This window comes from Notothenia rossii (assembly GCF_949606895.1).
Source record: "Notothenia rossii genome assembly, chromosome: 1".
NCBI lineage: Eukaryota > Metazoa > Chordata > Actinopteri > Perciformes > Nototheniidae > Notothenia > Notothenia rossii.
The window spans coordinates 92,618,566-92,645,996 of record NC_136912.1 but is presented as its reverse complement, the minus strand read 5'-3'; the positions used below and the strand labels follow the sequence as shown (position 1 = coordinate 92,645,996).

At 42.2% G+C, this 27,431-nt stretch overlaps 1 protein-coding gene across 1 annotated transcript in view; it reads right to left on the bottom strand.

The window, feature by feature from the left end:
• LOC307018449 (E3 ubiquitin-protein ligase RNF220-like) overlaps window positions 1-27,431 on the bottom strand; it is a 51,571-nt gene that overhangs the window by 10,752 nt on the left and 13,388 nt on the right. Inside the window, exons 2-6 of the mRNA XM_079648684.1 lie at window positions 4,675-4,801; window positions 3,228-3,270; window positions 3,039-3,131; window positions 1,068-1,110; window positions 722-811 (exon numbers count right to left, since the gene is read on the bottom strand). Coding sequence (XP_079504810.1) covers window positions 722-811; window positions 1,068-1,110; window positions 3,039-3,131; window positions 3,228-3,270; window positions 4,675-4,801 — 396 coding nt within the window. The remainder of the gene's footprint in view (window positions 1-721; window positions 812-1,067; window positions 1,111-3,038; window positions 3,132-3,227; window positions 3,271-4,674; window positions 4,802-27,431) is intronic.

Below are 27,431 nucleotides of genomic sequence, written 5' to 3'. Positions count from 1 at the left end.
TTTGATGGTTTATAAATCCTATGTTGTAATACCAAACCCTAGAACTGCACCGTTTAAAAAGGGTTTTTAATTGTTAGTGATGTCTTTATTAATCTACTAAAAACACTTGCTTCATAATCAGTTTTAGGCATTGAATAAAAACATATCCAATAGTTCATCCCCCTTTTAACTTATTTCTCATATCAGTACTTGATCACTTATGGTACTAATTACGGTTGAATAATACTCGAGAATGCATTGGCCTTCTGTCTTAGAGCTGTCAACGTTAGACAAATGTTCAATAAGCAGATTGGATCAAAAATGATCGCCAATTATTTTGTATGTCAGTCAATTTTAAGGTAATTTCGTATCCAGAAACGGTCCATGAAATTGCGATTGTATTACTTTTCTCTTTCACATCCCATTTAAACTATCTTTGGGTTTCCGACTGACAAAACAAAACCATACTTCGAAACTTTGACCGGGATGAATACATTTTTCTGACATCTTCAAGTAGCAAATGATGAGAATTTAAAACAAAAACTAATGAAATTAATCACTTAAGGCAATATTTGTCGTTGCCGTCACTTCCTCTCGTGACTTTTACTGCTTGGTTTGTAAATGGTGTGTGGTTTGGTAGCTGCCTGTCAGAGATAGCTGAGGCTCCACAGCTGAATATATTTAACTATCGCTCCTGGTGTAAAACGTGCTGACGGACAAAGTGCTCCTCGGGGTGTCTTACCGGCTCGTATGCAGTCTAGGTGGGCTCCTGCGCTGTGGGGGCGTAATGGGGCGGATTTGACGTAGCACCTGCACCAGCAGAGGTCATCGACTGTTAACATATCAAGAGGTCAGAGGTCAAAGGTTAATAGCTCCTCTGCTCGTGTGGGCGCTAGGCCGGTGGAGATGGTGTGGGAAAAGGGGAGATATCTAACTAAAGAGTGAGGGGGGAGGAGGGGGGGGGGAGGGGGACAATGGAGATTAGAATGATTTAAAAGAACTCTGACTCTTTAGTTTTTCCAAATTAAAAGCCGTTTAAGAGAGGACTGAACTGAGTCAGCAGAGAAACAACATTTAGTGAAGCTTACCGTTCAGTCTGGTGTGTCTGTTGGCCCGCACACGGAGAAACGTCTGAAACACAGGAAATACCATGATGCTCATTTCAAGTATGGGTTAGAAAGAGGTGGGAGAAGTACTCAGATCTTCTACGTGAGTAAAAGTAGAAGTACTCAGATCTTGTACTTGAGTAAAAGTAGAAGTACTCAGATCTTGTACTTGAGTAAAAGTAGAAGTACTTAGATCTTGTACTTGAGTAAAAGTAGAAATACTCAGATCATGTACTTGAGTAAAAGTGGAAGTACTCAGATCTTGTACTTGAGTAAAAGTAGAAGTACTCAGATCTTGTACTTGAGTAAAAGTAGAAATACTCAGATCTTGTACTTGAGTAAAAGTAGAAGTACTCAGATCTTGTGCTTGAGTAAAGTAGAAGTACTCAGATCTGGTACTTGAGTAAAAGTAGAAGTACCAGAGTGTAGGAATACTCTGTTACAGTAAAAGTCCTGCATTCAAAATGTCCCTCAAGTAAAAGTAGAAAAGTATTATCATCAAAATATAGTGAAAGTATTGACAGTAAAAGTAGTCATTGTGCAGATTGGTCCATTTCAGAATAATATATATGATATGTTTTATAATGATTGATCATGAAAGTGTTATCAAAGCTGGTAAAGGTGGAGCTAGTTTGAATGACTTTGTATACTGCAGGGTAGCTTGTGGATTTACTCCAGGTGGAACTAAAGTCTGATTTAACACTTGATTACATTTCACATCATTCATCCACATCTGTGAAGTAACTAAAGGTATTACATACATGGAGTGCAGTAAAAGTACACCATTCACCTCTGAACTGTAGGGGAGTAGAAGTATGAAGTTGCAAAATATACTCAAGTAAAGTACAAGTATCTCAAAATTGTACTTAAGTACAGTACTTGAATAAATCGACTTTACACCTCTGGGTTAAAACAATCTCTTCAATTATATTTCCACTGGAATAAATGAACCACATTTGCCTCCCTTCAAAAACCTTCTTAATTTGTAAATATGTGTATTTAATTATTATTCATTTTTTCCCTTTACTCATTAAGAGTTTATAAAAGTCTTTGAAAACAGTTTTCCCCTTTGAGCAATATAACTGAAGTAGACTGCACTCACTGACTCCTGATTAACTTTGAAGCTATGTGTTGAAAGTGAGAGCAGTGTTTGATCAACGCCAGACCATACACACACACACACACACACACACACACACACACACACACACACACACACACACACACACACACACACACACACACACACACACACACACACACACACACACACACACACACACACACACACACACACACACACACACACACACACACACACACACACACACACACACACACACACACACACACACACACACACACACACACACACACACACACACACACACACACACACACACACACACACACACACACACACACACCCTAAAAAAATAAGGTTTTATGATGCTACTGACTACTCTTTGTCCAGTGCTTATAAAGAGCACTAATCAACAGTAGACATGTTTGGGGGTGTATGAACCTGACAAATAAAACCGTACTCTGATTGAAGTCTTTAACAAATGCTCGTACATGTTGAGGAAATACAGGCTGCATTAATCAATTTTAACTTCTAAATCTTTAGAAATACACACATTATATCCCTCATGTTTCTCTTTATTTTATTTTTTAAATATTTTTTATTGAGTCAGGCACAATGAGTTAACATTTATACAGTCAATATTATTATTTATTTTTTCCCCCCCCTTTCCCCCCCTCCCGGTCCTAGCTAGTAAATTAAATAACTAACTAAATAAATGAATAGATACATGTATAGGTTAAAGTAATATAGAAGATAATATTAAAATAAAATGAATAGATAAGGGAATAAAGAATAGTAATACATGTACCCATATACTCACATTATATCCCTCATGTTTCTCTTTATAACGTGATATTTTGTCCCCTCACCTGGTATCGGTCAGAGTGGATGTCCTCAGATGTTCGAGGGGGGGAGGTGGGAGACCCTGCTTCACGCTTGATATGAAGAGAGAGGGAAAGAGACTAGAAAAGAAAAAGGAGAAACAACAAAGAGTCAAATGAAGGATTTAAGCAACTAAATTCTCTTAAAACTCACAAGCAGGATATGAAATGTCTTACCTTGGGCGTCCTCATCAGGTGGCTGTGCTGCACTGAGGTCACACTGCAGAGAGAGAGACGGTCACATGTGATAAAAACCCCTTTCCTGTAGTGTGTGAAACAGGTTTTAATGCATGTAAATGGTCTGCAAAGGCTAAAATAAAAAGTTCCCCTGCATGAAACGCCTCCATTGGACTCCTTTGTTTACTTCCTAAGCATAGTGATATAAATATGTAACTCTCGCACTTCTATTGGATAGCGCTCCAACACATTGTACGTGATAAGCTAAGGGGCGGGACATCTCTAAGCTGGTTGACCAATCACAACAGAGCCGGACAGCTAACCAATCAGAGCAGACTGGGCTCTGGTTTCAGACAGAGGGTGAAAAGAGGTACAGGCAGTCTGAGAAAAATAAAGAGCTTTTTGAACATTAAAGCATGGAGACATGTCACAGGAGAGACACTAGATACTGATACTGTGTGAACCTGAAAATGAGCACAGTGGGGCCCCTTTAAAATAGAAGCCACACACAAATCAGCTACACTATGTTCCTATAAAAAACATACAAACTCAATATTGTCTTTTAAATGTCCCTCTGCTTTTATCTTGTCTAAATTTGTGTCTGTGTATAACCTCATTTTACTCATTCTCACTTTATGTCACACACACACACACACACACACACGCACACACACACACACACACACACACACACACACACACACACACACACACACACACACACACACACACACACACACACACACACACACACACACACACACACACACACACACACACACACACACACACACACACACACACACACACACACACACACACACACACACACACACACACACACACACACACTGTCCCCGTGGGCCAAGTTCAATTTGAAACCATTACTGTCCACGGAGCGGTCGTTAAGCAGATTTGGAGTGTAATGTCTTTATTGGAGGAATCATTCTTCTGGTCTAAGCAGCAGGTAATGTGTGTGTGTGTGTGTGTGTGTGTGTGTGTGTGTGTGTGTGTGTGTGTGTGTGTGTGTGTGTGTGTGTGTGTGTGTGTCGGGCTCAAAGCAGCCATTAGTGGGACATTACACTCCCCCCCCCCCCCTGCTGTGTGATTGGTCGCCTGGAGGCCGGGGGCTGTGATATGAAATATGTAGGGAACAATGAGGCGGCTTGTAAACAGGTGACAGAGGAGACGGGAGAAACCACCTCGAGGGGGAAGAGGGGGGGCTTACAGCGACAAAATCTGTCAACGTTTAATATCACCTGAAAGGGGGGAATAAATAGGGATGCATAAGAGGAATACAATGACAAATGGGTAAATGATGAAGAGAGAAGTGGATAGGAAATTGTTTGAGGAAGGACGTGATTAACCAGGAGGAGATTTCAGACTCAAATCAAGACAGCAGAAGGATTATGTGTAATGTGACTGAAGTGGATTCAGAGGGTGATACCTGATTTGTGTGTGTGCCAGTTTGGTGAGCTCCTGCTGCATGTGCTCCTGCAGATCTGCTGGTCTGAGAACAGCCTGACACACCGGACACATCGGAGCCTGGGCGTCGTACAGAGCCTTCACTTTACCTGAGGAGAGAGAGAGAGAGTTAAAGGAGGAGATAAAAGGCAGATGGAAACATTAGGGACTACACAACAAAACAAAATAAAACCAACAAAACAATAACAACAAACAACGACAAAGACAGACACAAAGCAACAGTAGCAACGTAGTACTCATGTGTGAGCACTTATCGTGTTATATTACACCCTTTCGCTTTTCTGAGATTAATGTATTTGTATGCATGGTCCTCGTTTAAATAAATACATAAAACGAATTAAACTGTTTTCTTCATTCAAAAGGAAGCGATTATTTCCCCTTTTGAAAGTGATCGTTATGCCTTTATCTACTTTCTTACAGAACAGTATACCTCGACGTCCAAGTTAGTCAGCTCCTCTGAACACTTAGCCACTCGATTTACTGTAAGTGTGCACACGGTAAAACTGCATTTAATAGCCCAGGATTTTCTTTGATCCAATCAGTAAACTCAACCGGACTCTACATTGTTTAATTCTTTCTGTTGTGAATCGAGTGGCCCAAGGTGGTGGTGGGGTTATGGTATGGGCAGGCGTATGTTATGGACGATGAATACAGGCCACTCGATTCACAACATTACCCTAACCCTAACCCTCACACCAGATACTGACTGGTTTTCGGACCCCCCCAGACCCCCCCAATAAAGCAAAACTGCACGTTTCAGAGTGGCCTTTTATTGTGGTCAGCCTAAGGCACACCTGTGCAATAATCATGCTGTCTAATCAGCATCTTGATATGCCACACCTGTGAGGTGGGATGGATTATCTCGGCAAAGGAGAAGTGCTCACTATCACAGATTTTTTCAGATTTGTGAACAATATTTGAGAGAAATGGTTATTTTGTGTATGTAGAAAATGTTTTAGATCTTTGAGTTCATCTCATGAAAAATGGGAGCAAAAACAAAAGTTTTGCATTTATATTTTTGTTCAGTGTGTATGATTTGTGCAGGTGAGCACACCCTCAGTGGACCTGTGTGTACTATTGACAGACAGTGGAAGTGAGAGTAAAACACGGTTACACACACACGAGCTTGGCAGTTTCATCTGTGACACACACACACACACACACACACACACACACACACACACACACACACACACACACACACACACACACACACACACACACACACACACACACACACACACACACACACACACACACACACACACACACACACACACACACACACACACACACACACACACACACACACACACACACACACACACACACACACACACACACACACACACACACACACGTTGACATCATAGGCTGTCAATAGGAACATTACCCATGAGGGGCCCTCGCCCCATTGGGCCCCGCTGATGGATTACAGCGATAAGCAGTCAGCTGGGAGCCGAGGAGCTCCACTATATCAAGATTTTACCTAGTAGATGAGGTGATTTACTCCTGAAAGCCATCAATCACACGCACACTGCTAGTAGGCAAGATGCACATAATTCCCCATCTCTGCACAGTCACAAAACAAATGGCACAGCTGGAACAATTTAGCACTTTTAAATACACAAATGTTCCACTAAGTGAGGAGCATGGAGGACTGAGCCATTCGTTTAGGATGTTGTTTTCCAAACACTGGACTAAAACTCTCCCCCAGCTGAAAGACATCCATCTTAAAACAAGAAAATATGTGTTTTGACGAGATAAAAGTTTTGAAACAATTGTTATAATCTGACCGTGCAGTGACACGATTACACTTAATTGGATTTTATAAGCTAACTCTTGAAATAAGAATAATAGAAAAGTGACCAATGTCATGATGTTAATGGATCCCATGTGATTTTAAACAAATGTCTTACTTTACAAGTACAAATAATTCCTTAAAAATAAGTAACGTGGCTTAGACCTGTGTCTCTTACAGAAATGTATCTGGAAAATATCTTTTTTTAAAGATTTAAGGCTAACAAAGTAAGAACGAGGAAGGCAAATATTCTTAAAAACAGCTTCAGCATCTTACACAAGCAACTCACTTATTATATTCCAATAATATAATATAAATTGTTTCCTGAAAAGGTTGGGTACTTAGTTGTAACTAAGTAGTATTTTTCCGGCTTACAGAATACATGTAGTGGGATTATTAGTAACTGTTTTCTGTTACAGTACCAGAAAATATTATTTAAATGATCTGATACTACAAAATGCTGATGATTACATTTTAACAGGTAATTAAAAATGTTATCAGAATAGACTTTTAAAATAACCCTCCCAACCCTGCACATACATTGCAAACAGGGCCACTCCCACACTATTAAATCTGATGTTTGTGTGGAGCAGAGGTGAATTGTTGAGTGGGGGGGAGAGGCTGTAGTCGGAGAGGGAAGAGGGGGGGCGCATCCAAAAAGTGGACCAATAAAACACCTGAAAATCAAATCCCAATGCTCTTATCGCGGCGCCATTCAGAGACGTTATCTGTGCAGGTAATGTGGTTATAAATTCAATTTCAGCTCCGAGATTTCATTGTTTACTGATGCCTGCATGTTCCGGGCGGCGGAGCGCAGAAAGCCCGGGAACGCTCGATGCGTGTCGGGAAAAGTCATTTAGGTTTCCGCGAGGGGATGCAAAAAAGGCGAGAGAGAGAAAGAGAGGAGGGAGTGGAGGGGGGGGGGGGAGAAAGCGGGATAACTGTCACTCTCCCAAGGACACCTGACTCCACTTTCTATTTTCCAACACATGTTTTATTTAGAGGCCATTTGGTCCTGTTTGGTGCCTCATTACGGGGTTTCATAGCTCCACTGATGTCAGGGGGACGCCACTTCAGACACACATCGACGTCTAATCTCATCACGTTGTTGGTTATTTGGAGTGAACTGCAAAAACTCCTGATCTCCTCAAAATGTAGCATCCTAGATTTAGACACATGATCATCACTTTGGGGGATCTATTTTCTGATAGAAAAACAACTTGCGGCACCTCCTTTTACCCTTTGTCTGAAACCAGAGCCCAGTCTGCTCTGATTGGTTAGCTGTCCTGCTCTGTTGTGATTGGTCAACTGCTTAGAAATGTTCACGTTCAATGTGTTGGAGCGCTAGCCAATAGAAGCACGAGTGTCACATACTGATGTCACTATGTTACAGAAGTAAAGTCCAATGGAGGCGTTTCAGGAAGGGGAACGATGAGATTTTAGCCTTTGCAGACCATTTACATACACCAAGACGTATATAACATAACACACTACAAGAAGCGGAAAACCTTAAAAAGCATAACACGGCCTCTTTAATAATTTGAAATTGCTAAGCATCTAATGTTGACAATTAAATCGAATGGAGTGAAAAGTAGAATATTTGCTTCAAATTGTAGAGGAGGGAAAGTTCAATCTAGCGGCAGAATACAGTCTGTAGGGATGGGATTGGCTTGGGAATCAAAGGGTTTCAAATTCAAGTCCCGATTGGACCAAGTAACAACATTGTAAGTCAAATGTAGTGAAGTTAAAATTACAATAATAGTTAGTTTGGGAACTGAAGGCTCACCGGTTCAAGTCCCAAACGGCCCATTTAACGAGTGTCGTCAAAAAAAGGAAGTGGGGTTAAAAGAGCAATAGTTGTTGGCCTGGGAACTTTAGGCTTCAGGGTTCAAGTCCCGATCCGACAAAGTAATTCTGTCGTCAAAACGAAGTACAATATTTGTTGGTTTAGGTTCCGACAGGACGCTGGTTCAAGGCACGTTTGGGCCAGGTAAATAATGTTTTGTTTTAAATGTAGACGCCTGGGAACCGAAGGGTCTACTGTTCATGTCCAGATCGAACCAAGGAACTCATGTCCAAAAATGTAGTGGAGTAAAAATGATAATACTTGTTGATGTAGGAATATGAGAGTCGCTGGTTCAAGGCATGATCAGAAAAAAATAAATAAAAGAAGAGTTAGAAGTACAATAGTCGTTGGCCTGGAAACAATTCGTAAGAAGTAACTCATGTCAAACAAATTGAGTGGTGTAAAATCCAATATTGTTATAAAAACTACAATATTACTACAGAGACTGGTAGCTGGTGTGTTCAGGTCCTGTTTGTGCATGTGTATGTCCATCCCATAAGTGAAGTGATGTAAACACAGTACAGTGAATATCTAATTTCCCCTTAGGGATTATTCAAGTATGTCTTCAAATTGAAACCCTCAAGTAAAGTCCCTTAAATGTGTTCAGCACTTCAGTGAATGTACTTTCCAACTCTCTGTGTGCCAACATGCTTTTGCTGAAGCCCGACAGCGCTCTCATAAGTGACAGTTGTTGGTTCACGACCACCTTTTTTACACGTCTCCATCCACCCCCACATAAACCCTGTCAGTGTGAGTCAGCCTCAGCCCCTCTTCAGCCTGGGGGGTCTCAGACACACAACAGGGGGCTGTAAAAGCTGCCTGGGGGGCTTGTTAACCGCTCCCTCACTACGGCAACTGGCTGGGATGCATTGGCCGTCTCGCTGTGGACGATGTGCTGAGTTTCACTGGCTCGTCTCCTAATGGATTCCCTGTCTCTGTCTCCGATTGTTTCCCCTGCTTTTCTGTCTTTGTGTCTCGCCAGTTCAGGACCTCCTCTCCTGGATGTCTAGTCTTTGTCCAGCTGCTCTGTGCACTTACTGTTCCCACTGGGGAGGATGCTTATCTTTGCTTTATTCAGGGGGTTGTTGAAATGAAACCTAATTTCACTTTTATCCCAATCTATCGTCAAACTATTCTCCTAACCACTTTACAATGGTCAGTGGTGGAATCTACGAGTATCATGGAAAATAAATCAGTTTACACTGCACATTTTCAGGATGGAGTCACGGAGATCAGCATATAAACCCAAATACAATCTCTTATCTCCTCCTTGATGTTAAGAAACCCCATTAGAGCGCTATCGCGAGATTCTCATGGACACACTAAAGTTCACGTTCATTCATCACACCAATGATTGATGGTTGAAATCCAGTTTCTGTTGCTCTGCATGAAGACGTGGACGTTGACTGTCCCGCCAACAGAGAGATCAGAAACCCGCTGACAAATCCTTAAAGCATCGCGCCCCCCCGAGGGCCCGGTAATGGCCGATGCCAGCGCCCATATGACGGCTGCCAGTTCTGCTGATGCAGACGGAGCGAGATGCCTAACGTGACCTTTAGTGAATGCCACATCACATCAGGCTGGACGTCACCCGCTGACATTATGCTGGGGCATGAAAAGGCTGTTCTGCAGGGGGGGGGGGGGGGGGGGCTGGTGACGAACGATCATCCCCCCCCCCCCCCCCCCCCCCCCCCCCGGGGACAAACCTGTGGACAGGCTGTAATTCTGATTGACGTGAGGAGGATCGGACGTCTTTGAATGGCAGGAGGACAGGAAAGACTGAAGTGTTGACTTTAATTAAATGTATTAAAGGTCCCCTATTATACTGTTTTTCATCAATATATTTTAGGTCTCAGATATATCCAGAACCTGTCTCTGATTGGCTGAAACACCAAACAGATCATTGCAGCATTACCCATAATCCCCTCTGTTTCAGCCCTGTTTCAAAAGTGCTGATTCTCTCTCTGTTACTTTAGATGAAAATAAGGAGCCCCTCCCCACGCCCCTCTGAGAGAGATTTGGTTAAAAAGAACACAATGGTGCTCTAGGAGGAGATTCAGGTGATAAGGTGGGGGGGGGGGGGTTACCTTGGTTGGTGATTGGCCAATGGTTACACAAGCCAAAACATCGTTATGACATCATTAAGTGGCCAAAATCTGATCAGCTCATTTTCAGACAGGTTTTTATAGAAATGGACATGGGCGCGGGAAGGGGGGTGCTGAGGGCGCTGCAGCACCCCCTAGCGGCAGGCAGTGGGTGCGGAGCTCCCCTGTCTGAATTATTATTTGACGGTTATTGCTGCTCCCGCTGTGCATAATCTGTGTAATATGTAGCCAATAAATTCCACATTGTTGGTAAAATAATATTTTGGCCTGCCCCGAATGTTTTTTCTGTGGCCACGGACAATTCTACCTCAATAATATAATACATTAACCGTGCTTTACGTGAACCTCATCAAGACACTAGAAAGGACGGCAGGACTGTAATTTCCCGTGTTCAGTGAATGCAACAGAGGCAAGACACCAGACCAATCAGAGAGTTGCATGGAAATAAAAGTGTGCTTGTGTCATTCAAGCTCGCGGCTCTGTGTGTGTGCGGAAATAGCGCATTTAGTGTGTGTGAGAGAGGGGGAGAGAGAGAGGGACCGGTGCCAGCAGCAGGGACCGTGTTGTTAGCATCTGGTTAGCTAGCTGCACTAACGGACATACGGAGCTGTTTGTTCCACAACAAGCTGGAGGAGAGCTCTCCTCTCAGACTGAGAGGCTCAGGTGAGCTAAAGGACTCTCTGAGTGTTTAGATAGTTAACTTTAGTCTAAGTTATCTCAGTGGGTCTCAAACGGTTTGGTCAAAAATTATTCAAAAGATTATTTCCGCGGCACACCTTCATATGATCATTATAGTTATAAAAAAAATAAGAGAATAAAGGAAAAACAGTTATGAAATACTATATGGCAGTAAAACAAGAATACAGTTTGAAAGGGGAGTGATTTGTAAAATATCCATAAAGAAAAAGAACATCTGCTTACAATTGTGTTTCATCTGGGTGTTGAGAGATGTATCCATAGATCTCTTCATGTTGCTCTCAAAGTGCACCAGATTGATGCTTTTAACTTCAATATTTAAAAAAAATCTTCCCGGGGGAGCATCCCCCCGGACCCCCCTAGAGGAGGTGAGGTCCGCTCCCCACTCGTAAAAAAATAGCACTTTACCCCTGCTTATATGCTGTGAGCTGATTATCGAGCCTTCATTGTAACAGTCGCGGGTTTACTGTGTGTTTGCGTGTGGGGAGTTTTTTTGTGCGTGCTCTATAGTGCCCGTAATAGTGTTCACTGGAGTCCAGCCCCTCAGCACCCCCACTCAAAATAACTTCCCGCGCCTCTGGAAATGGATCAAAAAGAGAGAGAATCTTTGTTCCTGAAACTTTCAGAGTCTCTTTCCACAGAGGGGACACATGTTGATGTAGAGGAGACATGAAGAAGAGGGGACACATGTTGATGTAGAGGAGACATGAAGAAGAGGGGACACATGTTGATGTAGAAGAGACATGGAGAAGAGGGGACACATGTTGATGTAGAAGAGACATGGAGAAGAGGGGACACATGTTGATGTAGAGGAGACATGAAGAAGAGGGGACACATGTTGATGTAGAAGAGACATGGAGAAGAGGGGACACATGTTGATGTAGAAGAGACATGGAGAAGAGGGGACACATGTTGATGTAGAAGAGACATAAAGAAGAGGGGACACATGTTGATGTAGAAGAGACATGGAGAAGAGGGGACACATGTTGATGTAGAAGAGACATGGAGAAGAGGGGACACATGTTGATGTAGAAGAGACATGAAGAAGAGGGGACACATGTTGATGTAGAAGAGACATGGAGAAGAGGGGACACATGTTGATGTAGAAGAGACATGAAGAAGAGGGGACACTTGTTGATGTAGAAGAGACATGAAGAAGAGGGGACACATGTTGATGTAGAGGAGACATGAAGAAGAGGGGACACATGTTGATGTAGAAGAGACATGAAGAAGAGGGGACACATGTTGATGTAGAAGAGACATGGAGAAGAGGGGACACATGTTGATGTAGAAGAGACATGAATAAGAGGGGACACATGTTGATGTAGAAGAGACATGGAGAAGAGGGGACACATGTTGATGTAGAAGAGACATGGAGAAAAGGGGACACATGTTGATGAAGAAGAGACATGAAGAAGAGGGGACACATGTTGATGAAGAAGAGACATGAAGAAGAGGGGACACATGTTGATGTAAAAGAGACATGAAGAAGAGGGGACACATGTTGATGTAGAAGAGACATGAAGAAGAGGGGACACATGTTGATGTAGAGGAGACATGAAGAAGAGGGGACACATGTTGATGTAGAAGAGACATGAAGAAGAGGGGACACATGTTGATGTAGAAGAGACATGAAGAAGAGGGGACACATGTTGATGTAGAAGAGACATGAAGAAGAGGGGACACATGTTGATGTAGAAGAGACATGGAGAAGAGGGGACACATGTTGATGTAGAAGAGACATGGAGAAGAGGGGACACATGTTGATGTAGAAGAGACATGAAGAAGAGGGGACACATGTTGATGTAGAGGAGACATGAAGAAGAGGGGACACATGTTGATGTAGAAGAGACATGAAGAAGAGGGGACACATGTTGATGTAGAAGAGACATGGAGAAGAGGGGACACATGTTGATGTAGAAGAGACATGAATAAGAGGGGACACATGTTGATGTAGAAGAGACATGGAGAAGAGGGGACACATGTTGATGAAGAAGAGACATGAAGAAGAGGGGACACATGTTGACGAAGAAGAGACATGAAGAAGAGGGGACACATGTTGATGTAGAAGAGACATGAAGAAGAGGGGACACATGTTGATGAAGAAGAGACATGAAGAAGAGGGGACACATGTTGATGAAGAAGAGACATGAAGAAGAGGGGACACATGTTGATGTAGAAGAGACATGAAGAAGAGGGGACACATGTTGATGTAGAAGAGACATGGAGAAGAGGGGACACATGTTGATGTAGAAGAGACATGGAGAAGAGGGGACACATGTTGATGTAGAAGAGACATGAATAAGAGGGGACACATGTTGATGTAGAAGAGACATGAAGAAGAGGGGACACATGTTGATGTAGAAGAGACATGGAGAAGAGGGGACACATGTTGATGTAGAAGAGACATGAAGAAGAGGGGACACATGTTGATGTAGAAGAGACATGAAGAAGAGGGGACACATGTTGATGTAGAAGAGACATGGAGTAGAGGGGACACATGTTGATGTAGAAGAGACATGAAGAAGAAGGGACACATGTTGATGTAGAAGAGACATGAAGAAGAAGGGACACATGTTGATGTAGAAGAGACATGAAGAAGAGGGGACACATGTTGATGTAGAAGAGACATGGAGAAGAGGGGACACATGTTGATGTAGAAGAGACATGGAGAAGAGGGGACACATGTTGATGTAGAAGAGACATGAAGAAGAGGGGACACATGGTGATGTAGAAGAGACATGGAGAAGAGGGGACACATGTTGATATAGGAGAGAGATGAAGAAGAGGGGACACATGTTGATGTAGAAGAGACATGAAGAAGAGGGGACACATGTTGATGTAGAAGAGACATGAAGAAGAGGGGACACATGTTGATGTAGAAGAGACATGAAGAAGAAGGGACACATGTTGATGTAGAAGAGACATGAAGAAGAAGGGACACATGTTGATATAGAAGAGACATGAAGAAGAGGGGACACATGTTGATGTAGAAGATACATGGAGAAGAGGGGACACATGTTGATGTAGAAGAGACATGGAGAAGAGGGGACACATGTTGATGTAGAAGAGACATGAAGAAGAGGGGACACATGGTGATGTAGAAGAGACATGGAGAAGAGGGGACACATGTTGATGTAGGAGAGAGATGAAGAAGAGGGGACACATGTTGATGTAGAAGAGACATGAAGAAGAGGGGACACATGTTGATGTAGAAGAGACATGAAGAAGAGGGGACACATGTTGATGTAGAAGAGACATGGAGAAGAGGGGACACATGTTGATGTAGAAGAGACATGAAGAAGAAGGGACACATGTTGATGTAGAAGAGACATGAAGAAGAGGGGACACATGTTGATGTAGAAGAGACATGAAGAAGAGGGGACACATGTTGATGTAGAAGAGACATGGAGAAGAGGGGACACATGTTGATGTAGAAGAGACATGAAGAAGAAGGGACACATGTTGATGTCGAAGAGACATGAAGAAGAGGGGACACATGTTGATGTAGAAGAGAATAGACATGAAGAAGAGGGGACACATGTTGATGTAGAAGAGACATGAAGAAGAGGGGACACATGTTGATGTAGAAGAGACATGAAGAAGAGGGGACACATGTTGATGTAGAAGAGACATGAAGAAGAAGGGACACATGTTGATGAAGAAGAGACATGAAGAAGAGGGGACACATGTTGATGAAGAAGAGACATGAAGAAGAGGGGACACATGTTGATGTAGAAGAGACATGGAGAAGAGGATTTAGCACAATAGGTGACCTTTAAGTCAACAGATTTCACCCAACTGTATTATTATATATTATATATTGTATTAGTATTTCCATTGTATGCAACTTCATACTCCTACTCCTCTACAGTTCAGAGGTAAAAAATTACTTTTGGTATATTACGTACACTCGTATTTAACTTTTTAACATTTCGAGTACTAACTAATGTCTACACTCTGGTATTTCTACTTTTTACAAGATGTGAGTACTTCTCCCACCTCTGAGCTGAGCATCCAGGCGAGGATGTGGCGCTTGTTGTGCTTCGTCTTGTTTTTTCCCCGGCGATAAAGTGCTGAGACAACTCACTCCAAATGGCATCATTACCCCAATCATCAAACAATTCTCTAAGCACATCAGAAATCCCTCTATAAAGCCATAACAAGCACAGACTATATAACCAGTAGGCATGTAGAGAATGGCGGGGGGAGCGGAGTTAACGCTTGGCGGCTGACTCTGCGCGGTGGGTTGTGTAGGCAGGTCCTTGGCACACTTTCAGAGGAGATGGAGGGCTATAAAAGCCATTGGCTCCTGCCACACCTGTACCCACCCTGTCCCGCGGCCTGCTTCCTATTTAACAGCATCACATGCAGGATATTAGTCAGGGCTTTTCGCCGTCTGTGAGGTAGAGCTAACCTCTGAAGCGGAGGGGGGAGAGGGGAAAGTATGCAGGCCGCCGTTTGTTTTTTATTGGGGAAATAATGGCCTATTGAGAGGTTGGGTATTTAATGAGCAACATAATAGGCCCTGTAGTAACACATCTGCTCTGAGCAGAGTCATTTCCTCGGCTTTCAAAGGCTACTGCTCCTGCCTTTGAAACGGCGAGCTCAGTTGCTTTCCACTTCGAGATATCTGCTTTTTATTAATTGCAGAATTGCTACAGCGGTACACAACATACACATGTGCTGCTATAGGCTCCATGTTCAGTCCTAACCACATTCAAAAACAGACGAACACTTCCTCTCCTGGCTTGACCTCAAATCTCTCTCAATCTAATTCTAGTATCCTTCAAAGTGTTCCCCTGCACTCCTAAATTAATTGCTGCGGAGGACAGGGGAACATGTTTGTCAGATTTTGGCTGATGAAGACGAAAAGTAACCAAATTAGGCAAAACAATCCCTGCATTCTACGTGTCTATTCTAAAATTAAGTTAAAAATAAAATGTGTGCAGTAGCCACATCCTTGGAAAAACATAAAATGCTGCGTGCCTTATTCTAACTGTGGAGCCATAAATGACTCATCTGCAACTCAAAGCCAAATAAAAAAAATGTGTAAAATATTGGACTGAGCAGCAGAGTGTTGATGCTTATTAGAGATCTCACGACGCTACGACTGTAAACACAACATACAAATGCGCTCTCCGATGCTTTTGTCAGGAAAAGTATCCAAACGAAAGCTTTACAGTGTGCAGTAAGCAATCCTGTTAAAACAATACATCCTGCGCTACTTAAATAAGCATACAAGGAGCCATTATCTCAGTCACATGACACACATTAGACTGAACTGCAAAGCAGGTTTCTCCATATCTGCTTTTTATTGATTGTAGAATTGAAACGCCGTTAATACACAACATACAAACGTGCTGCTACAGGCTGCCTGTTTATAAGCTGTTCAATCCTAACCGCATTCAAAAGACCCACAAAGACACGCTTCCTCTCCTGGCTTGACCTCAAATCTGTCCAATCTAATTCCAGCATCCTTCAACCCCCCCCCCCCCCCCCCCCCGCCGCCCCCCTTACTCTGCAATCAATGGTGTTTAATGTATTAAAGACACTCACCACAACCACGGCAACCTTTGGCCCTTGCACGAATCAATGCCTCGTTAGACCTCTAATGATCATTCATTGACTAATAAGATCTGTATCAACCTCTTGTGGAACATTGATTGGCCTTTGGCCCTCTGTAGTGCTCCCGGGGTTACGTTGACACACAGATGTAAGTCCCGGGGAGTGGGAAGATGAGAAAGCTCCTGGACAGGAATCCAAAAGCTCAAATGGACTCATTGTGAAGCACCTCAGGCTGAAAGCCTTTTCTGCTACCCGGCAGATCAATGGACATCAGCTCTGACCACAGGTCCGTCTCGCCCTCATCTTCTCCATTAGCTGCTGCGATTGTTCCATCAGGTGCGGGCGTGGCTCCGCATGTGTGTGTCCAATCATCTGGGATGGAGAGTGGACAGGATAGCTACGTCTTTCTGCGACCATATTGTCCTCCTCAGGCCCCGAGGGCAAAGATCGAAGGCTGCCTCCGCCTCGCTCCATCCAATCAATCTGGCCCTCATTGAGATGCATGGCTCAATGATCTTTGATAGGGACTTACAGATTGGAGAGAGCGAGAGGAAGTCTGAGGGGGGAGTTAGCGTTGTCCTTGGGTGTTTGCAGTAATATGGGGGAAATGTCTGCAGGTCCATTTGAGGAGTTCTGTTCTGCCGTTTGAAAAAGGTAAAGTCTATTCATTCCTGTTTGGGGCAGAGAGTCTAAATGTCACATCAGCTATTTTATTTGTTCAACATTGACCCTCTGAAACCAAGAACCCGTTGGCGTGTTTGAAAAGCAATAAATCACCAAAATTACAACAAATACCACAACAAGACCTTTTCATAAGATTCTCAAATGTCCATCGGTTCCTAAAAGGGTCATGTGAGGTAAATACTATCAGGGAAGTTAAGTATATCGACGCTTAAAAATGGTGATGAATCAAAATCAGTGTAATCACCGTGCCTTATTTAATTGTTTTGACACTTTTCACGAACAACATTATGCAAAAATCATTCCAATTTGGACGGAAGAGCCTTCAATTAATTTGCTGAGACCAACCAAATTCACTGAAACTTGACTGACCTGTAGACTGTTTATCCAGAGATAAAGGTTTTTGTATGGTTTAAAGCATAATGTGGTATATTATTCAAAATAGGGCTGCTCAATTAATCGTATTTTAATCGTATTTTAATCGCGATTACAATTATGGCTTGCAACGATTGACAAAACAACGTAATCGAAATAAAACGATTATTTTTTTATTATGATTTTTTTTTTTTTTTTTTTTTTCAGTTGAGTTATACTTAAAGTTCCGGGTAATCAACTGCTCAAAACATACTGTTCACATTTTTTTCTCCAATAAATGGATGTTTTCAAAGTCAATGAATAATCGCATTTAATAATCGCAATTACAATTATTGACCCGAATAATCGAGATTTTGATTTTTGCCATAATCGAGCAGCCCTAATTCAAAATATTTCTTATAATTCTCACGATTCTAACTATAAATGTGCTCTTTCCATAGAGGTAGAGGGTGTATATATGCAGTGAAATACCAGGCCAGAGTGGCTATATGACAGGAGCAAAAAAAAAGCCAGAAACTGTTAGGGCTTTAGAGGCTAAATGAAATGAGATGTCTTCCCAGCATCACTTGGTTCTGTCACTGAGATCCAACCCAGGATACGTGAGGAATTATGTAAGAACAAAATTGTGTTCAAGAGATTTGACCCAAAATGATGGATCCATGAAGACTTACATTACCCCCACAATGTTCCAGTCTGTCCCCTTCCCTCATCCCCCCTTATTTCCCCGTCATCTATCTGCCGTCAGCTGTTATGATCCTCCAAAAGTTGAGACGTAATCGAGCTGATACTCTGGGCAGCAAATGCCAGATCCAGACGTTGACATGTGTTTTCTGTCTGTCACAGTCAGAGCGTTGGATCAGCCTCTGCTGACGGAGGAGAGGAGACGCTCACCGGTGGCCTGTCACTCACTCTGAAGGCCTGTCACTCACTCTGAAGCCTTCAAACTGCTCAGAGATCAGCTCCGTCTCACCGTATCACACCGTCGGGACAACACGTCCATCAATACACTGCAGGGAATCTAGTGCCAATATCCATTTGAGTTTAAAATGAGTTAATCTGTCCCAGGAGGGAGTTTTTCTGGTGCCCCCCCTCACATTTTAAACCCATTTCAGAGATTATATATAGGTGATATGTCAAAGATGTACCATACTTAAGAGTGCAACCATCGAAAAGTAGGGATCCAGCTGCAAACATACATGTAAGGGTGCTACTGTGGAGTTTTTTTTGCAGATAACAATATGCTTGTTAACGTTTTTTTTGTTGCAGTAATGAAAAGTGAAATTGGCACAAAAACCTGGAGGTTTGTTGCGTCTCAATGAGTGCCTTCCTCTAGAAATAAGTAACTCATGAACTCATGTGTACGCCTGCTGTGAAGCACTTATATTTAATGTACCGGAATTATGGCTGCAATATTTTTCCGTGTGCAAATGTACTTGTGTGGGTTGAACCAAAACTATACGTCATTATTGTGCATGTGATAATCGTGTGTGTGTGTGTGTGTGTGTGTATGTGTGTGTGTGTGTGTGTGTGTGTGTGTGTGTGTGTGTGTGTGTGTGCTACGCAGATCAAAAACCCTCATTAGAGGCTAATTGATTGGCTCTATAAATACAGATCACTATTACCAGGGCCACTGATTAACACAACTCTATACCCTCTCTTATATTATTCCATCCTCTCCTCACTCTCTTTTTCTCATTAGTGGTTAATAGGGCTGAAATTAGGGTCTCGCTCTGTTGCTGGCGTTGAGTGTTAACTATTTCTAAACAGTCTCAGATCAGCAGTGTGTCGCTGTGTGTTGAACTCACTGAAGAGTTTAATTAGGACTCATCAGTGATACTAGAACAACAACTGGAAGAGCAATTGCAGAACCAACGATGCATTCAAATGCGCCTGGGATAGGTTAAGGGGCGGGACATCTCTAAGCGGTTGACCAATCACAACAGAGTCGGCCAGCTAACCAATCAGAGCAGACTGGGCTCTGGTTTCAGACAGAGGGTGAAAAGAGGTCACATGTCACAGTAGAACAGTGGTTCTCAAACTTTTTCTGTCAGGCCCCCCTTTTGGAGAAAAAATAAAAGTCGGGCAAGCCCAACACAAATAGCACCAGAAGCTAACAACAACGATCTCCGGTACCGGTACCGGTTCTCTCTCTCTTTCTTTCTCTCTCTCTCTCTCTCTCTCTCTCTCTCTCGCTCTCTCTCGCTCTCTCTCGCTCTCTCTCTCTCTCTCTCTCTTTCTCTCTCTCTCACTCGCGCACACAAAATGGCTCGTTCCACACACACACAGAGCCAAGCTTGAATGAAACACGGAGACCCAAACGTACTTCTACTGTACTGTAGCATATTATTTTCGAATCAATCATTTTTTCGAATTATGATTTTCTTATCTTTTTGTCATAACATGTTTTCCCCCTGGTTTCGTGCGCCCCCCACTTTGAGAAACACTGCAGTAGAGGCACTAAATACTAATATAAAGCTTAACAATAGACACTCGCGCTCCTATTGGCTGGCTCTCAACACATTCTACGGGATAGGCTAAGGGGCGGGACATCTCTAAGCGATTGACCAATCACAACAGAGCCGGCCAGGTTTAAGTCTTATAGTAGTAACAAGATTTCGATGCAATTGCTCTTCATCTCTCGCTGAAATTCTTTTTGTTGCCCTGTGTTTCATATCGTTATTAATGAGATATTGTGTTCATTCATCTGTAGTGTGTAACCATTGTATTTGTGTGTCTGTGATTATCGTTGCAACAATGTTTATGGTGCCGCCTCGGCCACATCACTCTCGATCTCACTGAGTGTATTTCAAGTATACAAACATCATATTAATCCGACACTACAAGAACAAAGCTCGCCCAATGTTAACGAAAGGAAAACATAATGCCCGCATCCACCCAGTGCTTTTGATCTCCTCTAAAACTGAATGGGTAAATGTTTTGGACACGCTACACTCTTCAACAAAGTTTCATGCGAATCGACGCAGTGTTTTTCCGATATGCCCTTAGTGGTGAGAAACAGACTCTTAAAGTGAGTTCTTACTATATTTAATGAGTCGTGAACATTTTCTTGTAGCTGCGTCAACAAAAGAAAACTCTGGTGTTTCGTCTGGTTCGCCATCAGAGAGTGATTTTCTACGTTGCACAAAGTGGCTTGAAAATAAAAAAAAACAGATCACGCCTGTGCTTTTTCAGCATCAAGAAGCTTTGCCAACTCCGACACGTTCGGGGCTCTGTTTTGCACGCTCTTAAACTCGCCTAAACAAACATCACACCGCGGTTTGGCAATTTTAAAACAACCAGACCCAATAAGAGAAGAGTGGGTGCTTTGAACACTTACAGGCAATGCTTCTTGGGTTTAAAACGTGGATTTACTGCGTTCCTTCGGCTGCTATCAGGTGCACCGGCTGAAGCTCAGATGAGGTTCCCAGATGGTGGTAAAAGGTTTCATGCACAGTTGCTTGTATAGTTCAGCATGTAAGGAGAAAGTCTGAACATTAATGCTGTCAGTATGACTCCAGATCAGTTTGCTGTAGAAAAAGAAGTAGAAAGAAGAAAGGAAATATAGAAGGAAAAGAGAGGAATGACGGATTTTACTGCAACACCACAACCTCCGTCAGTAAAGCATTTCATTTGGTTTGCTCTGAAGGAAATGCTGTTGGATTTCTCCTTCAATGCTTTTCTCTCCAAAGGACCCTTTAGCTTGGTCAGAGAACTCTTTAGATGATCGGTCGAGACAGATAGTGTTTTATCTGGTCTTTCCAATGAAGTATGTTGTGTTCTTTTGATTTGATTTGTTTTGTCAGTCTATATTAACTTTGTGTACTTTCTGGATCGATGTGTTCTGTTGTAACGGCTTCATTGCAAGGAACACTGAAGCATACAAGTACACAAACTGTGTGAACACCAAGACATCTTCGATACACATGTTATTCAAAAATAAGAAGAAGGGAAGACAGAGAGCAGAGAATACAAATTTGTGAAATGGGTATAGAGAGGCGAAGTCCCTCCCTTTCCGGGGGAGCTCCATGGGACCTTATTTCGGAAAAATTATGTATTGAAGTCAATGGAGAAAGAAAGATTATCTCTCGGTCCCGTTTGAATTGTGCCACGAATTACATATATGATGTTTGTCAATTTAAAAGATAATTTTGCAAATAAAAAAAAAAAAATGTGTTGTAAAACTGTGAAGTTTTGTGTGAAACCGCTCAATGAACTACATCTCCCATCTCGCACCACACTCCAAGATGGCCGTCACGTTGGCACATTTCACTTCTTTCTTTCAGAACGAGAAGGAAAGTATTAAAAGAGGTGAAAATCACTCCAAGTCTGTCCATGTTGAGAGCTGTACACACACACAAGGGGAGTTAGTCGGTTCCGTAAGAGCCAGCATGCGGGACCGGGACTCTGGGATTTGTAGTCTTTCTAGTTGCGTATTTTTCATCGTCTTATATTTCAACAGTTTTACGACAATCTGTGACTTTTTTGACACGGAAATGATTTTTTAAGATTGACAAACATCATATGTGTAATTCATGGCACTATTCAAACGGGAAGTTTTCTCTCCCCATTGACTTCAATACATACTTTTTCCGAAATAAGGTCCCATGGGGCGGAAGTAGATGGGCGGGACTTCGCCTCTCTATCTAAAAATACAGCAAATGCAAAAAGGGACACGAGTTTTGATTGTGTGTCAAGTTGTGTCCACCTTGAGTAGTTAGATTAGCTTTCAAACTCTCCCCCCTCTAAGGTTTCAGAGAGGTATTATGGTGGTTTGATAGTCTTATTAGAGACCCGGATCTCTTTCTCTTTCTCTTTCCCTCAGAGCTGCTAACAACACAGGACACACTGCAATTGTGCCTAAAGAAACTGCCCAGCTGAGACGATGATAACATATCTTCGGTCCGCTGATTTCATATAAACAAGTAGATCTATCCTGTATATCTGGGGCTTTTATTGACAAAGGGAGATTGCCACCTATAAGCAGACAGAATTGCAAGCAGATATTCTCATCCCTCTGTCATCTGCAATCAACATTTACTTCATCGTGATCAACGAAAAATATGATCTATTGTCAATTTAACATGCCTTTTTCCTTTGCAGCCTGTATCATGTGGCAGCTGACACACACTGTCCAGCTCTTCCTATGAACCCCCCCCCCCCCCCCCCCACACCCTGTTTCCCCTCACACACCTGTCCCACATACAGGTGAGCAGCGGAAGCATTAACCATTAAAGAGACACTAATACACTTCAAACACAATCTGAGTTGTTGTGTTCGTGAACAGAAAAACGACCCGCACCGGACAACGCTTCGTAGCACATTTAGATCCAGCATGCATCGTCACAGATAAGACATCGCCTCCCCCCCCTCTCCGTTAGATAAGATCAGAAACAGTGTGGAGCGCTGCGGGTGGAGCACCTGGCTCTGTGTGACACACCTGTGTTTGGGTTACTCACACTTCCTAAAGGCTGTTATTGTGTCTGCCTGGATGAGCAAACAATTACAGAAGATGACGACGGCTTTATCTCCAGAACGTGGAGAGACACAGATGATTGAGCTGCTTATCTTCAGTGACCCTCACACAAAGAGAGAGGCTGAGCTTTGAGGGTTATTTCTTATTAACAGGTGAAGACCCAGCTCGGTAATAGGCAAGATTAAGCTGTTGTTCTTCGTCAAATGAAACGTGTTTAATAACAAAACTCCAACTGAAAGGATACAATCATTAGAGTGCTTTATTAAATAAAGAAAAATGGATGTGGATGCTGAGTTGAACAAAGAAAGAAAAGTACATTAAGGAAACTAATTTAAACGGAAATGATTCAGATCTTTTTAATCGGATGTTTCAGCTAAAAGTTTCATGATGAATTTCAGGACGTAAATTAAAAGATAAACATTAATATAAATTATTAATAATGATTACAATTTCCTAGAAAGGTCTTCAATTCAAAGCATAAAGACCGGGTTATACTGAAATTGAATGGAAAATTGCGGTTCAATTCTGGCAACCTAATGGATGCAACCGTTACGAACGTTAAAAATTATTCAGCTTTTGGTCATATTAGAGGAGTCTTCACTGCATTGAGAGATGAGAACAAGACATCATTAAATACAACGACACCACACCTAAGCCTCCCAAATTAACCGTAGAGAAATAATGAATGCCATGAACACAAACTTCCCAAAGTGCTTTTGTTTCCAGACTCTTGTTGGTTTCAAGTGTCTAAGTGATTGTGTCCCCTGATCTCCCTCCTCCACTTCTAATTCTCCAATTCTGTTCCTAAGAGCTGAAATCCATGCCGTTGTTCAGCCATCACACTGCACACAAAGAAAGGCAGTAAATAATTCCTTGATGGTTGTTTTCTTGAGAGCACAAAGGGCAGGGTGCATGCTGGGTGTTGTATCCCAGCAGCCCTCTGACGCCTCGTTGGGAGAGAGATATACTGAGCTTTAATGCCACACACTCCAGTGGACAGATGCTCAATGAGAGAGAACAAATCACTGTCGTTGATAATCATTGTGTGTGTGTGTGTGTGTGTGTGTGTGTGTGTGTGTGTGTGTGTGTGTGTGTGTGTGTGTGTGTGTGTATCTTTTAGTTACGTTACTTAAAGGTACTGTAGTAGTACCACAGTGTAAAAAAAAATATTTTCAAAGTAACATTTCTACATTTTTAAGATCAAATAAGTATGACAATATTCTAAAAATGTTTCTAAAGTACCAGAAGTTACACATTATGTAGCACGTCCTATTCCATAATTAAATGAATGCATCAATGTGTTCAGCACTTTCATTTTGCAGGATTTAAAGGAAGTTCTTTGGTTTGTTAAATATACTGTATATACTGCCGGGTAACTTTTAATTCAACCAAGGGATCCACCTATCTGATATGACCTTAAATCATGTTCAATATATTTTGTATTATTTAAAATTAACTGGACTTCCAAAGACCGTTAGTTGTCAGCTAAATATAGTAAAGTATAGTGAAGTAAAAAGTCATATCTTTCAGTACTAAATACAGTACAGGGATACATCTGCATAGTTACTGTCCATCACTGTGTGTGTGTGGAGGGATTTATCAGAGAGCAAGTGGGAAGTGGACCTGCATCTGTAAGAGTGTGTATGCGCCCACATCGTATCCGTTTGTGTGTGAGAAAAATGCTGTAGATGTGTGTCTGTGCTCATGTATATACATATAGTACACACACACACACACACACACACACACACACACACACACACACACACACACACACACACACACACACACACACACACACACACACACACACACACACACACACACACACACACACACACACACACACACACACACACCCACACCCACACCCACACCCACACACACACACACACACACACAGTGTATCCCCGGTGAGTGCAGAGCGGTGTGAGCCCCCGTCGACACGCCCCTCCGATCCCCCTGTCAGCAGCAGAACAAAAGGCATGCTGGGAATGAATCTCTCCTGGCTGTGTGTTCGCTGCTCGGGTCACTCTGAGACACTCACACTTCACACTCCTCCTCTGAGCGGAGCTGATGGAGAACGAGACCCTCTGACACACACACACAGGCTGCAGCCCACCCACAGAACAACACACAGTCCAGAGGGTCTATCTATCTATCTATCTACCTATCCATCCATCCATCCATCCATCCATCCATCCATCTATCTATCTATCTATCTATCTATCTATCTATCTATCTATCCACCTACCTACCTACCTACCTACCTACCTACCTACCTACCTACCTACCTACCTACCTACCTACCTACCTACCTACCTACCTACCTACCTACCTACCTACCTACCTACCTACCTACCTACCTACCCGTCCATCCGTCCCTCTCTCTCTCTCTCTCTCTCTCTCTCTCTCTCTCTCTCTCTCTCTCTCTCTCTCTCTCTCTCTCTCCAGAGGATATCATAGGCCCATTTTACATATTTGATCATTTAAAACTCCTTTATAATAAAAATAATTCAATTGGACATCCTGTGATTCACTTGAGTTCCAATGGTTCTCAAGCGCAAAGGAATTTCAAAATAAAGGCATATCTCAAAAATGATGATATGGAACTTTTTTTTGTTATATCGATTGATTATAATGAGTTGATTGAATGACATAGAGAAGTTGACTCAGGCACAAGCGTCTATTTCAAACTGTTGGTCGAGATATTTATGGCAACTATGGATCAAAACCAAAATACCAAAGGGCAAACACACACACGTTTTAAACAGGTTTGACTCAAATAAGTTTCATCCCAATTTCCAAGGGGTACTTAAACTATTCTATTTTGGTGGATGTATAACTGTATACACATTTCTATATACTTTTTGTTCATGCGGAATAGAAATGTGTACAAATGGAATATTACAGTTTTTCTCGGTTGCTAACACACTAAAATTATACATAAAGCACAATTATTTTAACTGACACTCAAAGAGCAAAACATCGGCTCTAAACACGTTTTCAGCTTTTCACACATTTTGCAAACCAACATGGCACTTTTTGCAAACCACGGCACACGTTTCTCCACGTAAGACACAGGAATCTGACATACAGTCACGTGTTAGCAGGTTTAAAACACTGATATTCAAAATGCCTCACACGGACCAATGATCAAGAAACACGTTCCACCTGACCAAACACCTGAGAGCATGACTCATCAATCAGGATGTTAGCACTATAAAAAGACCACAGGTGAGTACTTTCTTACAGAAACAATGGAAGCCTACATGGAAGCAGGAGCAAGAGGAAGAGGAAGAGCTGGGCTGAGAGTGAGAGGAGGAGGAAGAGTACTCTAATGAAATGAAATGTTATCAACCATGGTTTGACGAGGGTTAGCCTAATCTAAGCCGATTTACTGTTGCCTCTCTAATCCGGACACTTAGACTTGAAAACAGGTTAGTTAGCTCTGCATAACTAATGATATATCAGTGCTGATATCTGTTGTGTGAAACGTATTTACTTCATTACTGTAATTTAATTGTTGGCATGTTGCATACTATAACTGTACAAACATCCTGCACAATGTACTGTGGTAAACTTACTGTTATGCAACACAGACACTGACCAACTACTAGATCTTTTGTTGTTTATCTGAAGGACTGAGAAACAAAGAGGTGCAGGTGGAAGGCTAAGGATGTTCAATGAGGCACAGGAAGCAGCAGTTACAAACTGGGTTTTGGCAAACAGTGCATCACACTTAGAGAGATCCGAAGCATAGTAACTATGTGCTGAGATGCATGATGTTAGTTTTGAATAAAATGTGATTTTTTTTCAACAACTCATTTGTATTTCTTCATTTACTGTATTTCTGTAAACTCAAGCAATCTTTCTCTGCAGACACCTCTACATACAGAGCACAGCCCATAACAGATGAAAGTGCTTTAGATTATGCTCAGCAGTGTGTAGTTGGGTGGTCAAACAATCCAGTATTATGAATGAAGTGTGTTATGTTTGGTGCAAAAGTTTGCATTTGGTAAGTGTTTATGTAGTTTTGAGTGCAGTTCTTCATTTAGCAAGAGAAATTTGGTGTTTTGCACTTTGGGTGTGGGGTTTTGGGAATTGTGTTTAGTGTTCTGAGAAACTGAGCAATTAAAAAAAAAATGTGTGTTAGCAATCGAGAAAAACTGTA